Source organism: Podarcis cretensis, assembly GCF_951804945.1.
Source record: "Podarcis cretensis genome assembly, chromosome: 10".
Classification (NCBI taxonomy): Eukaryota; Metazoa; Chordata; class Lepidosauria; order Squamata; family Lacertidae; genus Podarcis; species Podarcis cretensis.
The window spans coordinates 9,591,296-9,608,232 of NC_137179.1; the positions used below are offsets into that span (position 1 = coordinate 9,591,296).

The 16,937-nt window shown below is 46.5% G+C and overlaps 1 protein-coding gene across 1 annotated transcript in view; it reads left to right on the forward strand.

The window, feature by feature from the left end:
• Positions 1–16,937, forward strand: part of LOC307224850 (store-operated calcium entry regulator STIMATE-like) — a gene marked incomplete at its 5' end in the record, with an annotated part of 45,482 nt that overhangs the window by 24,365 nt on the left and 4,180 nt on the right. The window contains 3 exons of the mRNA XM_079992023.1: positions 7,526–7,638; positions 9,599–9,682; positions 13,543–13,659. Coding sequence (XP_079848149.1) covers positions 7,526–7,638; positions 9,599–9,682; positions 13,543–13,659 — 314 coding nt within the window. The remainder of the gene's footprint in view (positions 1–7,525; positions 7,639–9,598; positions 9,683–13,542; positions 13,660–16,937) is intronic.

Sequence of the window (16,937 nt, forward strand, 5' to 3'; positions counted from 1 at the left end):
GAGGGTCATCTAGTCCAACCCCCTGCAATGCAGGGGAATTTCAGCTAAAGCATCCATGACAGACTGCCACCCAACCTCTGCTTAAACACCTCCAAGGAAGGAGAGCCCACAGCCTCCTGAGGGAGACCATTCCACTGTTTTGTATTTTGCATAAATACACCTTTAACGGCTCAAAAAGTGTTTCGCTCACGTTATCCCAGAAACCCTCCGCTTGCTGCCATCTCAGTAAAAGTTGTGCCAAGGTTTGGTGCGGACACGGCCATTGGTAGTGGAGCGTCCTGCTTCTTCTCTGCCCGGCCCCTTGGCACTGAACAACAGAGATGAACTAGGAAGGTGGTCCAGTCACTTTTCCATCATTTCTCTTACAGATGCCATTGGATTTCGCTTCTCCAAAGTCTAAAAGCAGCAGCCCTTGTTTCTTAGGCAGGCCTGCGTGCTAAACAAACCCTTTTCCTGCCTTGCCTCTGTCTCATCCTCCTTTCCACTTGATGCATGTGCAGCCTTTGGGGAGAGATGATATTTTGGGGGCTGGCTCGGACTCTTGACTTTGAAAAACATGCAGTTTCATCTCAGCTTCTTTTTCAGACTCTGCCAGAAACAGTCTGCTTCTTCGCAGCATAACTCAAGGAACTCAATGGGCTGCATTCTTACACGGACCAGCCATTCCAGTTTCAAGCAGCGCTCAGTGTATTTAAATAATAATAATAATAATAATAGCGTAAGATATCTATAGAATACAGACAGCTGTGCTTGGAAATGAGTCGCTGAATCAGTTTCTCCTCCTGTTAAGTGCAGAAGAAACTACGGAGCAGTTTGCTGATTAACCTGGCTAAAACTCATATGGTTTGCTGTCTAGGGGCCGATAACTCTGTTCGGCTTTCTCATTATTTTCCAAATTTGTCATTGCTAATGCACGCTTTTGTTCCTGAGAGGGGGGGCTTGGGCAAGTGAATCTTGAGTGAAGCCCCCAACAGGCCCTTGGCTGCATTTTTACTGGCAGGTCAAAATGTTTTCAGTTACTAATTTCCAGAGGGGAAGCTGTGATCGCCTGCTACAGCAGAAGCAGATAAATAATAATGCAGTAACCTTGTGGCAGGGACGCGGGTGGCGCTGTGGGTTAAACCACAGAGCCTAGGACTTGCTGATCAGAAGGTTGGCAGTTTGAATCCCCGCGATGGGGTGAGCTCCCGTTGCTCGGTCCCTGCTCCAACCTAGCAGTTCGAAAGCACGTCAAAGTGCAAGTAGATAAATAGGTACTGCTCCAGTGGGAAGGTAACCGGCATTTCTGTGCGCTGCTCTGATTCGCCAGAAGCAGCTTAGTCATGCTGGCCACATGACCTGGAAGCTGAACGCCGGCTCCCTCTGCCAATAAAGCGAGATGAGTGCCGCAACCCCAGAGTCGGTGACGACTGGACCTAATGGTCAGGGGTCCCTTTACATTTACCTAACCTTGTGGTGCTTTAAAGGCAGCAAGTTCATTGGGGGCAGTAGTTCCTAAACTGTGGCCTGTGAGCGTCATCCAGGTTTCCTGCAGTGTGTCTGGAAAAATATACAGTAATTAAAAATCATGCATTGTCTAGCACGGCACATTACAGTTGCTACAGTGAGCGGAAGAATTATGAAGGGGTCCGCCAAGACCCTCAGCAATTTTCAAGTGGTCCATGGGGGAACCATAGTATTAGGGTATGTGCTCTGAAGAACTCTAGTTTCCTTACATTTGTGGCATAATAAACTGGTTGGTCATTTAAGGTGAATTTTAGTTGCTCCATCAGCTTGGATAACAAAACAGTTATCAATAGCAATTTTTCTTGCAGGTCTTACTGCTTTCTGCTTTCGTTGTTGTATCTGTTTTAAGGTATGTGGGTTGGTTGGGTTTTTAAGCCTTTTGTGCATGCTCCTTTTTAGGCATTGCATTTGGAAAAGGAGCCAAGAAAAGGTGCAAGTGAATCATAACTTGTGGGCGGTTTTTGCCTATTTAGTGTGCCATATATTGCATAGGAACCTGGAATGAAAGAACCATGAACCTGGGTAAGTTGGAGGTGGTCAAAAATGAGATGGCAAGAATAAATATTGACATCCTGGGCATCAGTGAACTAAAATGGATGGGAATGGGCAAATTCAGTTGGGATGACCATCATATCTACTACTGTGGGCAAGAAACCCATAAAAGAAATAGAGTGGCCCTCATAGTCAACAAAAGAGTGGCGAAAGCTGTACTGGGATGCAGTCTCAAAAATGATAGAATGATCTCGATACGAATCCAAGGCAGACCTTTTAACATCACAGTAATCCAAGTTTATGCACCAACTACTGGTGCAGAAGAAACTGAAATTGACCAATTCTCTGAGAAATCTCTGAAAAATTGGAGTAAATACTGGAACTATATTGGAATAAATGCTTAATGTGATTGGCGGGGTCAGAACAATACTACCAGCGTGTGAATTTAGGCCTATAGATTAAAAATCAAATACGTAATGGAAGCAGATATTTGATACTTACCAAAAGGATGGAAGGAAGTCCAGGAGGTGGTTTTTGCGTGTGTTTTTTTTTTTTTTTTTAATCGTTTACTGTTTTGTGAAACAGCCAGATTAATCTATCTTTGTATAGTTAGAGAGAGGAAAAAGTTGGCTTGTATATCCTGACGCTTTTTTGTGTTTTTTTTTGTTATAATTTTTTCTTTTGTATCTGTTTGTATGTTTGTTATGTGTATAACCTCAATAAAAATGTATTTGGAAAAAAAAAAAAAGAAATTGACCAATTCTATGAAGACTTACAACACCTTATAGAAGTGACACCAAAGAAGGATGTTCTTCTCATTATAGGGGATTGGAATCAAGAGATAAAAGGAACAACTGGCAAGTTTGGCCTTGGAGATCAAAACGAAGCAGGGCAAAGGCTAATAGAGTTCTGTCAAGAGAACAAGCTGGTCATCGCAAACACACTTTTCCAACAACACAAGAGACGACTCTACACATGGACATCACCAAATGGGCAGCATCGAAATCAGATTGATTATATTCCCTGCAGCCAAAGATGGAGAAGCTCTATACAGTCAGCAAAAACAAGACCTGGAGCTGACTGTGGCTCAGATCATCAGCTTCTTATAGCAAAATTCAAGCTTAAACTGAAGAAAGTAGGAAAGACCACTGGGCTGGTAAGATACGATCTAAATCAAATCCCTTATGAATACACAGTGGAACCGAGGAACAGGTTTAAGGATTTAGATTTGGTGGACAGAGTGCCTGAAGAACTATGGATGGAGACTCGCAACATTATACAGGAGGCAGCAACAAAAACCTGATGTTGGGAAAGATGGAGGGCACAAGGAGAAGGGGACGACAGAGAACGAGATGGTTGGATAGTGTTCTCGAAGCTACCAGCATGAGTTTGACCAAACTGTGGGAGGCAGTGGAAGACAGGAGTGCCTGGCGTGCTCTGGTCCATGGGGTCACGAAGAGTCAGACACGACTAAACGACTAAACAACAACAACATTTCCGTGACATATTTCTATTTTTGCAAATATACACTTCGACTATTGGCACTCACCAGGAATGTTTTGTAGAATGTGCTGCAATTCCTTAGGAGTTTCAGAAGCACTTATAAGCGCAGAACGTAATTCAGCTTCCTGAGGATGTTAGCTTTCATTTTTTCCACATATAATACAGACATACAGGAAACAGGTTTCTAGCCCTTATGTTTATGAAGAGCTGGATGAAAGAATATTGGTTCTACAAACGCAGATGCAAATAAAAAACAGAAATACAGACCGGAAAAGTACACAACCAAACAATTCAGAAAAAGAAAAAGAACCCACCTAAGATTTAAAAGAAAGATTGGGGGGGGGGCAAGGGAATGCATATTTATTCCAAAATATCTGTGGTAAAAAGCTCTTTCTGTCTGTCCGTCTTGACCAGGGGATGCCCCCAAGATAACCCAGGGATGCATTTTAAATAAAAGCACACATTCTACTCTTGTAAAAACACGTTGATTCCCGGACCATCTGTGGGCCGGATTGAGAAGGTGATTGGGCCGGATCTGTTCCCCAGGCCTTAGTTTGCCAAGGTATCATTAGCCCAGGAGGTCGTAATTAGGTCAATGTGCTTAAAAAGACACCCTAGACAGAATTCTCCATCCCTAGCCAAACATAAAGGCCTCCAGTCCTGTGGGATTTTCAATTGCCTTGGAATAACAACACCCCCCCCCCACTCGCACATCACACAAGCAGTTTGGGGCTCCACCCTAGATCCCCAAACACCGTACCCTGCACTGGGAAGGGAGGACAGCAGGACTGGTATTGGAGAAACACAAGCCCAAATCTCCCTCAGGCATGCAAACTAATTTCCCCCATTTCTTCTGGACCTTGGCCTATAAATTCTCCCATAAACACTTCATTTGCAACCCTCTTCTTTTTCGCAAGAAAATATTTTGCAGATGTCTTCGTTCCTCTAAATCTTCATTACGCCCCCCCCCTTCTCTTCCAGTGTTCAGATCTTTGGGGACATCTGTTCTTTGCACTGATGCCGCAGTGAATAACTGACCGTTTTGAGGGGTGCAAAACTTGTTTTATGTGGTTGCAAGCAGAGAGAGAACTTGGTTGTATCTGCAGTGCTTTTCCCATCCCAATTGGCAGTAGCAGGTAGGCAGCTATGCTGTTTTTTTTTTTAAATTTACATAGCACATCATTTGCACCCGAGCTTGAGGTTGCATCTGGAAATGTTTAGTGGCGTTGGAAAAGCTGCGAGATGTTTAAAGGCCCCTGTAGTTTTGTTGTGGGTTTGTCTGTCTTTCTTTTTTTCCTGTCAGCTAACCTTTTCTTCTTCAAGGGTCACTGCGCACTGGCAGGGAGTAGATTACGAGCTCAAGAGAAGCATAGAGTTCAAGTGCAGAAAGGAAACAATCCATTTGTTCTCTCTGCCTGCCATGGAAGACAAGGGGTTTTTTTTGCCCATGACCCTGACCATTTGAGCCTCTGTGTTTTGTGCAATGCCTGAATGATGTTAATGTCATCACAAGAAGTTCCTACCATTGCGGAGTCGAAAATGACAGAGTATGCCGAACTAGCCAAACTGACTGGAAGGATTTGGAACCATGACGACCAGAGATTCCAGGACAATTGGAGTAAATATATTGAGTATTTAAAGGACAGCTGCAAAAACTTAAAAACACTAGCAGGATTGAAGTAACTCCTACAATGTAAAATAGATAAGATGTGATGATAAAATACGTGAAAAGAACGTGATAAGGGATACCAACTGAAGGGAGAGAGGGAGGTCACAGCTCGGCAGAGCATAAAGGTTTATATATTGATGAATGTATGGAAAGAAAGAATATATAAAGAAAACAATAAAAAAATTATGGGGGGGGGAGATAATGGGCGGGGCCAGATACAATAACAATAATATTATTTGAACCCCATCCATCTGACCGGGTTGCCCCAGCCACTCTGGGCAGCTTCCATCACACGTAAAACATAATAAAACCTCAAACATTAAGAACTTCCCTATACAGTGGTACCTCGGGTTAAGTACTTAATTCGTTCCAGAGGTCCGTTCTTAACCTGAAACTGTTCTTAACCTGAAGTGCCACTTTAGCTAATGGGGCCTCCTGCTGCCGTTGCGCCGCCAGAGCACAATTTCTGTTCTCATCCTGAAGCAAAGTTCTTAACCCGAGGTACTATTTCTGGGTTAGCGGAGTCTATAACCTGAAGCGTCTGTAACCCAAGATACCACTGTACAGGGCTACCTTCAGATGTCTTCTAAGGGTTATATAGTTACAACATCTGACAGAAGGGCGTTCCACAGAGAGGGTGCCACTACCGAGAAGGCCCTCAGCCTGGTTCCCTGTAACTTGGCTTCTCACAGCGAGGGAACCGCCAGAAGGCCCTCGGCGCTGGACCTCAGTGTCCGGGCTGGATGATGGAGGTGGAGACGCTCCTTCAGGTAGACAGGGCAGAAGCCATTAAGGGCTTTAAAGGTCAGCACCGACACTGAATTGTGCTCTGAAACATACAAGGGCATTGTCTTCTTTCTCTCACAAAGCAAAATAGGGCAAGGAGGGCGCACGGCTTCTCGCACAAAACTCGGCACCCACTTGAACCCAAGTCTCTGCAGCACTGGTCTCCACACCACTGCACTGACTCTCCAGAATTTGCTCTTTGTGCAAAGAGTTGACGTCAGTGAGCCACTGGGTTGCTTCTAAATCTTACGTAACTTTTGGAAATGTAGCAACCGTCTTTTTATCCCCGCAAGAGAACATCTGGATTTTCTTTTGAACGAGGTTGAACGCTTTTCTTCATAACACGATCATTTCAGAATGCCTGAATAAATTCTCATTTCTTGCTGCTTACAATGTTCTTCTCGCTCGTCCTGCCTACATAATTCAGGATGGCTGGTTACATGCCAGCAACCCTCACAGCTTCTGGTGTTTCAGATCCTCAAGATATGAGACTTTCCAAGGGCCCAGAATCTCCCTAAGATTTTGATGGTGTCTCTCCCACTTCCTCATTCACCATCTCTACAGGTGCTGAAAAGTGCCTCTGCCTTTTAGCTCTTTGCTCTCCTACTTTCAAGGCCTGGCATGTACTAGGAGAGGGAGGTGGTCTGGAATGCTTTCTAAAGACACTGTGTCCGTCAGCTGTCACCCCACTGGGGTGTCCTCTTCCTCTTCCTCTTCCTCCTTCTCATCCTCCTCCTCCTCCCATTATTTCCCAGCTTTCCCCCTCTGAACTGTGACCTCCCTCAAAAACCCCTGTTATAATTCTGAACTGTCGTCTTCTTCTCTGGAAGGTTCAGGCTGCGGGGGCAGGGCAGTCTCCACCATTCCTCCTCTGCCCAGTCCCTGACACTTACATAGTCCTCCTCCTCCCCACTTTATTCTCACAACAGCCCTGTGAGGTAGGTTAGAGTGAGAGTAAGTGTCTGGGCCCAAGTGCACCCAGTGGACAGAGTGGGGATTTGAACCCTGGTCTACCAAGTCCTAAGGGTGGTGCTGTGGGTTAAACCACAGAGCCTAGGACTTGCCGATCAGAAGGTCGGCGGTTCGAATCCCCGCGACGGGGTGAGCTCCCGTTGCTCGGTCCCTGCTCCTGCCAACCTAGCAGTTCAAAAGCACGTCAAAGTGCAAGTAGATAAATAGGTACCACTCTGGCAGGAAGGTAAACAGTGTTTCCATGCGCTGCTCTGGTTCGCCAGAAGTGGTTTAGTCATGCTGGCCACATGACCCAGAAGCTGTACGCCGGCTCCCTCGGCTGATAAAGCGAGATGAGCGCCGCAACCCCAGAGTTGGTCACGACTGGACCTAATGGTCAGGGGTCCCTTTACCTTTACCTACCAGGTCCTAGTCCAACACTCTAACCACTGTACTACAACGGCTCTCTGTTGTCTTGCAGATATGCATCAGTGTAAAGGAAAAAGCGGCTGGTTGGTCTTGAGTGCTATTGGGTGGTTGGCTTCTCTGTCAGCTTTGCCGATTCTTTTATAGGCCCACGGACTTGGGGTTCACCTCCATCATTTCGTTTTCTTCCAGGTGATCCTCCACAAGCAGCTGCTTGGATTGGGCAGTGCATCCTCTACCTGTTGATTATGGTCTTTGAGAAGACGACAGTTGGCCTTGTCTTGCTCATTCCTGGCTGGACGAAGGTAAGAAAGGTGTATGTTAACTGTTCCATAAGAGGAGGCAGAAAAGGCTTGGCCTGAGGACAGGGAGGGGAACAAACCATCCCAAAGCTATCCCCCAAAGAATCCTGGGAACTATTGTTGTATAAGGGAGCTGCAGTTTTCTGAGTGGTGAAACAAACAATCCCTCTTTCTAGGGAACTCTGGGTATTGTTGGTCTGTAAGAGGAAGAGGGGGCCTCCAAACAAATCTCAGCACCCTTCTTAAACTACAATTCCAAGGATTCCCAGACCTGACTGCTTAAAGCGGTATGATACTGTTTTGAATGCATAGTGCAGATGGGACCTTAGTCTAGAGCAGGGGTCTGCAACCCGCGGCTCCGGAGCCGCATGTGGCTCTTTTACACCTTTTTTCGTGGCTCCGGGGCGGATACTAGCGAGGGGAGGAGGCGCATTGTGCGCCCCGACACTCCCCACTGTGGCGGGCGCTGTACTGGCTGTGACGTCGCATGGGGGCGGTGCGTGCGTTAGTCACGCACCGTCCCGACGTCACCTTCCCACCCGCTGTCAGATCGCGGCTCCGGAGATACATTTGTTTTAAATGTCGCAATGGTTTTGTGGCTCCCAGTTTTTTTTTCTTTGGAAACGGGTCCAAGTGGCTCTTTTTGTCTTAAAGGTTGCAGACCCCTGGATAGGCAAACTAAGGCCCGGGGGCTGGATCCGGCCCAATCGCCTTCTCAATCCGGCCCACAGACGGTCCGGGAATCAGTGTGTTTTTATATGAGTAGAATGTGTCCTTTTATTTAAAATGCATCTCTGGGTTATTTGTGGGGCCTGCCTGGTGTTTTTACATGAGTAGAATGTGTGCTTTTATTTAAAATGTATTTCTGGGTTATTTGTGGGGCATAGGAATTCATTCACCCCCCCCCCCAAAAAAAAATTAGTCTGCCTCCCCCCACAAGGTCTGAGGGACTGGTCCGGCCCCCTGCTGAAAAAGTTTGCTGACCCCTGGTCTAGAGATACTCCTTGGGTTAGATTCAGTGGAGTCGCCCATATTTCAGGCATGGCTAATGGATGAATTTGCACCTTAGAGACCAACTAAATTTGTTCTGGGTATAAGCTTTGTGACGCGTTCCTTTGAGCAACAGATGAGACACCTGAAACCCTGGGTTTGTTTTTAACCTGCGGATCTGCTCGCAAGGAAGGAATAGGGAAAACTATAGGGACACAGTTGGCGCTGTGGGTTAAACCACAGAGCCTAGCGCTTGCTGATCAGAAGGTCAGCGGTTCGAATCCCCGCGACGGGGTGAGCTCCTGTTGCTCAGTCCCTGCTCCTGCCAACCTAGCAGTTCAAAAGCACGTCAAAGTGCAAGTAGATAAATAGGTACCGCTCCGGTGGGAAGGTAAACAGTGTTTCCGTGCGCTGCTCTTGTTCACCAGAAGCGGCTTAGTCAAGCTGGCCACATGACCCGGAAGCTGTACGCCGGCTCCTTCAGCCAATAAAGCGAGATGAGCGCCACAACCCCAGCGTCGTCTGCGACTGGACCTAATGGTCAGGGGTCCCTTTACCTTTAACCACCACGAAGGAATCCCTGATTCGCACATTCTTGCAAACGCGCTTCCAAGTGTCCTGGGGACAGCTGAGTGTGATGCGTGGCTGCAGTTTTAAAATCTGTAGATCATTGTGAGACAAAAGGAAAATCACAAACAACTTGGGTTTCTAGATTTCCTGAACCGCTGGGCTTGAAACTCGCCAACTCCGCGCAAAGCCAATTGTAACGTTTTCAGACTTGGCAGGGCACATTTGCAAATGTCCTCAACTGCAAACATTCCCTTTCCTCTCTAGATAGTGTGGGCAGGGGTGATGGGATTTGTAGTCCTACCTAACATCTGAAGGGGATCACATGGACCAGACCTTGTTTAGTAAGCATGCAAGACGCATTTAATCTCTTTAAAAGGTGTGTGGTATTTTATACCTTCTCCAGCTTCAAGAGATTCTTCTGAACTACATTCCTGATCCACAGCTGGAGCTGGTGTTGGTGATGCTTGTGGTCCCTTTTATAGTCAACGTGAGTAACTTCTGGGAGGAAATTTTGAGCTTTCAGTCTGTTTTCAGGCTGCAATCTTGAAGCGGCTCGGGCGGGGGGGGGGGATTTTCACCCTGTGATAAAATACTGATGTGGAGGAAGATCTCAGCCTTTTTAAATATGAGGTGGTGGCTGGGCTCTGAGGAAAGCCAGGTGGACTGGAGGTATGAGTCAGGGAGAAATTTGATTCTGTTATATTTAAAGGCACACATACCTAATTCACACTTTCTGGGGGGTGGGGAAGTGTGCTGAGACACAGTCGTCCTTCAGAATTTGCTTTCTTCAAGCATGTAATGCTTACATTAAGTACATACCCTGAGTCAAAATGTGCATTAGAAGTGCATAGATTCGGGCAAAACAGTGTAATGGATGTGCATTATATTGGGTGAAATTGCTTTGCAAAAATATGTCCACTCAGGGCCGTAGCTGGGGGTGGCAAGGAAGGCCCCCGCCGTGGGTGCAAGTGAGGGGGGGTGTGCAAAATCAGCTAAAATATGTCCATAAATATGTTTATAAATAAAAAAATATTGATTACTGCCTCATAAGAAAAGGTTTTAAATAGAGGGTCTTTATATGATATTGGGGGCACTTCCCCCTATTTTTCTTGGCTGGGGGGGGGGCGTAATCTGGACGGTTCTGCCAGGGGCACAAGATCACCTAGCTACGGCTCTGCGTCTACTAGGGCAAACTGCCTATAAAAATGTGAGGGAGAAATTAGTACTAAATAAATATAAATGTAAACTATATTTATTTATACCCCGCCTTTTCCCCTGGCAGGACTGAAAAGGGGTTTACAGATAAAAGTGCTGGTGCATTTTCGTACAGACTTAAAAATAAAATAAAAAATAAAAAATTCCACAAACTGAGATGGAGAACTGAGCTTTAAAGACGAACATGAGAAACAGAGAGAGACTAAAATTGACAGCTTTGTCCAATATTGATTCTTCTTCTTTGGCGATCACTCATAGCCGAGTAAGATTGTCTTCCATAAACACGGTTTTAACAATGAGTCCGTAAGTGACTGTGGAGGCCAATTCTGGATCCACACATCCTTCCACAGTGGGGACATTGGTTTCCAGGCGGGAGCTGATCACAGTGTGGTTTTGCCAAGCATGCCTTCCTCCTAGCAAGTCTCCCTTGTGTCCTGAGTTCGAGTGTCTTCAAAGCCCATGACACCTTTGGTAAAGGCTGTTCTCCAACTGGAGCACTCGCAGGCCAGTGTTTCCCAGTTGTCAATGTTTATACTACATTTTTAAATATTTGCCTTGAGAGAGTCTTTAAACCTCTTTTGTTGACCACCAGCATTACACTTCCCATTTTTAAGTTCGGAAGAGAGTAGTTGCTTTGGGAGACGATCATCAGGCATCCGCACAACATGACCAGCCCAACGAAGTTGATGTTGAAGAATCATTGCTTCAACACTGGCGATCTACTGGTTCATGATGACATAGGAAACCCTCCTTATGCTGGGTGGAGACCGTGGGTCAATCTAGGTCAGTATTGGCTACACTGACTGGCAACAGCTGTCCAGGATTTTGGACAGGGCTCTCAGCCATACGTGGAGGTGCCAGCGATCAATACCTTCTGCATATAAAACAGGTTCTCTGCTACAGAGCAATGGCGATTGGCTCTTTCTGAAGCTGGGAAGCTGATGTTGAGGTTGGAAGCTCAATGCAGCTTTAAGATTTGCTCTTTAATTGTCTGCAACCGGATGAAGAGGAACAAATACCCCTCTCTTTTTGCGCTAAGGCCTGGGGGAAAGAGGTGGGAGGAGACTGACCAGAACCCACGGATTCCGTAATCCGGAGACCTCTTGGCAAGGCAACAAAACCAGAAAGTTGCATTCTCAAATTCTCTTCAATAATAAGCAAGAGTTTGGAAAATAACAGGCATTTTGCATGTCTGCAGATATCTAAAGGATACAAGTGCAAGTGGTGATGAAGGTATCTGGATTAAGGATGCTGGCTTTTTTGCATATCTGACAGAGCAGAATTATTTTTAAAGGGGATTGGACCAGAGCTATAAAAACACGCTAGTAAAAAAAACACAGGAAGCTGCTATCTGCACTCCAGCTTGTTCCATCAAATGACAAATCGTACGGCTGTTGTTGTTTAAAAAAAGAAGAAAACATAGAGCATTTATGGGAAATCTTTTCATCTGCTGTTAAAACTGGCAGAGCAGTAGGAAGCCATCAGCCGGGGAGGGGCATAAAAAGATTTGGCACGTAGTGTTACTATGTGAGCTCATTATAATTTCTTGCTATTGTTTATTACCTGCTTTTCCAAACCTAGACAGTCATTATTTTGCAGCAAAGCATTTTGGGATCATATAAGTTGAGTGTGTTGCAGCTGTTTTCTTGACCAAAACTCAGTTTAGCCTCTACCCTCAGTATTTGTGCTGATGTTCTAGTGGGGGACCACTTCAGAAGAAATAATAGTCTCGTAGTTTACAGTGCAGCAGTGAAGCATTTGTGTGTGTGGTTGTGTGTGTGCATGTGCACACGAGTGCCCATGCCAGGGGCAGGGCACAAACAGAGCCCACCTCACCTGCCCAGCCCCCATCAAGGCGGCACCAGCCCCAATCGGCACGGCTGTCTCGCCCTTCTCGCGCCAGCTTCCCTAGAATCGAGCCTTGCAATTCCGCTTGGGGACAGTGGTGCGGGGACACGAAAACCACATGCTGTGCCCCCTGCCGCCCCCTGGGCAGCTGATGCAGCACTTGGCAGGCACAAAGCAGGTGCCCCCACACCAGACCCCCAGCATGGCACGGCACGGCCTGGTGCTCCTTTCCGTGAGCGTTGGTTTCCCCAATGCCAGAACAGGAGCGCCAGGCTGTGCTGTGCTGGGGGGCACCTGCATGGGGTGCCCGCTTCACACCCCCTAAAAAATCTGTGCCCGGGGCCACAGCCCCTCTGGCACCCCCTACGCTATGCCCCTGTTACAGCGGTATGTCTCTGATGTCAGAGCCCTGTGGCAGGAGAGCGTTCGGTTTAAATGCTTAGAAGAAACACAGGATGGTTTTGTTTCTGATCAATCACTCTTAACTTTTGCTTTTTGTAAATGAGTTCCTTGAAGTCCTGCCAGAGAACCATGAATGGATTTGCTCTACCCTCCAAAACGCTGGCTTTTGTTTTTATGTGTCTGGGTGTTGCTTGTTCTTTTCTTGCGTTTTTTTTGTACAGTGGTACCTCGGGTTAAGAACTTAATTCGTTCTGGAGGTCCGTTCTTAACCTGAAACTGTTCTTAACTTGAGGTACCACTTTAGCTAATGGGGCCTCCTGCTGCCACTGCACTGCCAGAGCATGATTTCTGTTCTCATCCTGAAGCAAAGTTTTTAACCTGAAGCACTATTTCTGGGTTAGGGGAGTCTGTAACCTGAAGCGTATGTAACCTGAGGTACCACTGTACTGACAGGGAATCTTCCTTACGTTTTAGCGGGGACCCAAAACTGAACAACAGCAACAACAAAATATACCCTATCTCCTGCGAAAAATTTCAGGTTTTCCACCCTGGAAGTACAGAACCTAATGTCTTTCTCTCTGTTCTTCAAGTACAGTCGTACCTCGGAAGTCGAACGGAATCTGTTCCGAAAGTCTGTTCGACTTCCAAAACGCTTGTAAACCAAAGTGTGGCTTCTGATTGGCTGCAGGAAGCTCCTGCAGCCAATCAGAAACCGCGGAAGCCCCATTGGACGTTCAGGTTCCAAAGAACGTTCGCAAACCGGAACACTCACTTCCGGGTTTGCGGCGTTCGGGAGCCAAAACGTTCGAGAACTAAGCTGTTCGAAAACCAAGGTACGACTGTATGAATAGTTCCCCCCCTTTGTTTTTCTCTCTTTTTAAGGCTGTTATGTTCTGGGTAGTGGACAGCTTGATCATGAAGAAGCACAAGCAGAAAGAAAGCTTTGAAATCAGTGGAGTGATGGAAATCTCACGAGCTTTGCGGGATGAAGAATACCAGGTGATAACAGAAGACCCATCAAATTAAAAAGGTAAAGGTAAAGGGACCCCTGACCATTAGGTCCAGTCGTGACCGACTCTGGGGTTGTGGCTCTCATCTCACTTTATTGGCCGAGGGAGCCGGCGTACAGCTTCCGGGTCATGTGGCCAGCATGACTAAGCCGCTTCTGGAGAACCAGAGCAGCGCATGGAAACGCCGTTTACCTTCCCACCAGAGCAGTATCTATTTATCTACTTGCACTTTGACGTGCTTTTGAACTGCTAGGTTGGTAGGAGCAGGGACCGAGCAACGGGAGCTCACCCCGTTGAAGGGATTTGAACCACCGACCTTCTGACTGGCAAGCCCTAGGCTCAGTGGTTTAACCCACAGCGCCACCCACGTCCCTAATTCTGTTGCCTTTTTATTATCATTTTTATTCCGCCTTTCCCCCAGAACTGGGAGTTAAGATGTCTTACAGAAACTGGCACGGCGCTGCTTTAAATGTATGGTGCAGATGTTGCCTGAGATGTCTTTTGAATAACTCGTTGTGCATAAGGCAGAGATTCTGTCCTCTGGGATAGTGGCCGTCCTGTTTGCAGAAGTTCTTCTGAGGATTTCCCCAACATTTTCACATTATTAAATGCTCCCTCTTGCCATTTCTCTTTTCTTTTAAGAAGAAGCTAAAAGGAAAAGAGGGCAGGTGGCGCTGTGGGTTAAACCACAGAGCCTAGCACTTGCCGATCAGAAGGTCGGCGGTTCGAATCCCCGTGGTGGGGTGAGCTCCCATTGCTCGGTCCCTGCTCCTGTCAACCTAGCAGTTTTAAAGCACGTCAAAGTGCAAGTAGATAAATAGGTACCACTCCGGCGGGAAGGTAAACGGCTTTTCCGTGCATTGCTCTGGTTCGCCAGAAGCGGCTTAGTCATGTTGGCCACATGGCCCGGAAGCTGTCCGCCGGCTCCCTCAGCCAATAAAACGAGATGAGCGCCGCAACCCCAGAGTCAGTCACGACTGGACCTAATGGTCAGGCGTCCCTTTGCTTTTGTAAAAGGAAAATATTTTCTAAAAGGAAAAGAAAGTCCAGCTGATTTTGTGTGCATCAAGCACAAGGTTCTAAAAACGGGCATTGCTCCGCTATCCAGCACGAGCCAAACATCCATTAAAATCCTAGTAAAACCTCCAGATATTTTGCAGTACAACTCCTGGTCCCTGTACCCCCTCCTGTTCCAGAACTTCTGCAGGGCATCTGGTTGGCAAAGGATGAAATAGAAGTTCTTATGACGTTCTCAATTTTCCGCCATAAAATGAGCGGCGGTGACTCACTGAATTGGTGCAAGGAAGAAATATCCATCTTAAGAAAAGTGGGGGGGAAATCCCCACCCCACATTGGAACACTCAATGCAGGCGTTGGGCACTAACCAGACAGGTCAAAATCTTCCTGTTGTTCCCAAAAGCAGGCAAGGAGGCTCTTCCTCTCAGCTCAGTGTCCTCCATGACCTTTGTTGCAAGTTCAAAGGAAAAGATCCATAATATTTTCCCGGCAGGTCTTTGTTCTCGGCCTTTGCTAACACAACTTAGGCCCCTAGAGAGGTTGTGTTTGTAGGATCCCATGTCTCTGTTTGCATATGCATTATGGTCAAAGGGCACAACGAGGGTAGTTGATCGTTGTCTGTGTCGTTTAACCTCGCTCCTGTTGGTTTCCAGGGACTGCGTGTATTTGTATTGAAAATTCAGATCTTTGGCAATGTACAAATTCTAGCTGGAAGGAAGAGGAGGAGACCTCCTATTTGCAGTAGACAGTGGTTGGCTCGCTGCCTCTGTCTACTGTATAGAGAGACCTTCACTCTGTCCAGGGCAATTAAAAATTGAGCCTTAAAAACCAGCCTTTCTCAACCTGGGGGTCCCCAGATGTTGTTGAACTACAACTCCCATACCCTTAGCTAGCAAGGCCAGAGCTCAGGTGAAATATACTCGGCGTTGAGAGTGGATTTCATGCTCTTTATTCAGCTCATAGTGGTGAGGAGGAATGGAAGTTCCCCCAGAATGTCTGCCTTATATACATTATTTACACAATGGGCCCCACGTGATTGGCTAATTCTGGGATTCACCTGTAGGCCAATCTGGTTGCGGATTCACTTCCACCTGGAGCTGGATTGGGTGGTTCCTGTGGACCAATCCGACTGCTGCATTCTGGATCCTATTGTTCTAGGACCAATCAAACTGCTGCATTCTAAATCCTATTGTTCTAGGACCAATCCGACTGCTGCATTCTGAATCCTATTGTTCTAGGACCAATCCGACTGCTGCATTCTGGATCCTATTGTTCTAGGACCAATCCGACTGCTGCATTCTGAATCCTATTGTTCTAGGACCAATCAGACTGCTAGCTTTTGGATCCTATTCAACTCAGTACATAACATCAGGGATGATGGGAGTTGTAGTCCAACAACATCTGGGGAGCCACAAGTTGAGAACCACTTCTTAAAAACAGTTTAAAACAAACATCAGCCGCAGAAATTTTAGATATAGCAGCGTGCAAGTGGACCCTCTGGAACGTGAAGGATTGGTTGAGGTTGATCTTAATCATGGTTCTCCTTTGCTCACTCAGCTGAAAATACTTGGAAGAGATTTCCCTTCAGTTTCTCCTCCTACTCCTCAAAGAGATGTACAGTAGAGATTTTTTTTTTTTACCTGGACTCCTGGGTTCACTTCTGGTCAAGTACCTCAAGAGCTTTATCCGCATTGATCAGGTCTGCCTGCAAGCAGGCGCCAAGAGCTATCCACCCCACTTAGATTTCAGGTCCTATCTTTGAAATAAAGCCCTCCATTCTTCGCAGTGCGGTGTGTAGCAGAGGGGGCAAGTATACAGTTTCTGCAAGGCTTGAATAGGGGCAGACCAAATATTCATGCAGTCCTGCCTGAGCTCCATAACTGCTACTATTTAAAAAAGGAAATCGAGAGAAGCATCTCCTTTGCTTTCCTTCGCGAAGAAATAAATGCCAGGCTTGCTGCCCATTCTGGAAGGAGAAATGTGCAAAACCTGCCTAGAAATCATACCTTTAGAAACTCGAGTAGTAATAATAATAATAATAATAATAATAATAATAATAATAATAATATTGGGTGGGTTTTTTGCCCCCATCTGTCTCAAGAGACAATGGAGTATGTCTCCACAGGTGAAGACAAACCACTGTGTTAGCAGCCCTGAGGTGATCTTCCCGGGACACCAAGGGTCATCTAGTCCTACCCCCTGCAATGCCAGAATCTCAACACTCAGTCTCCCACCCGGTTTCAAACCACC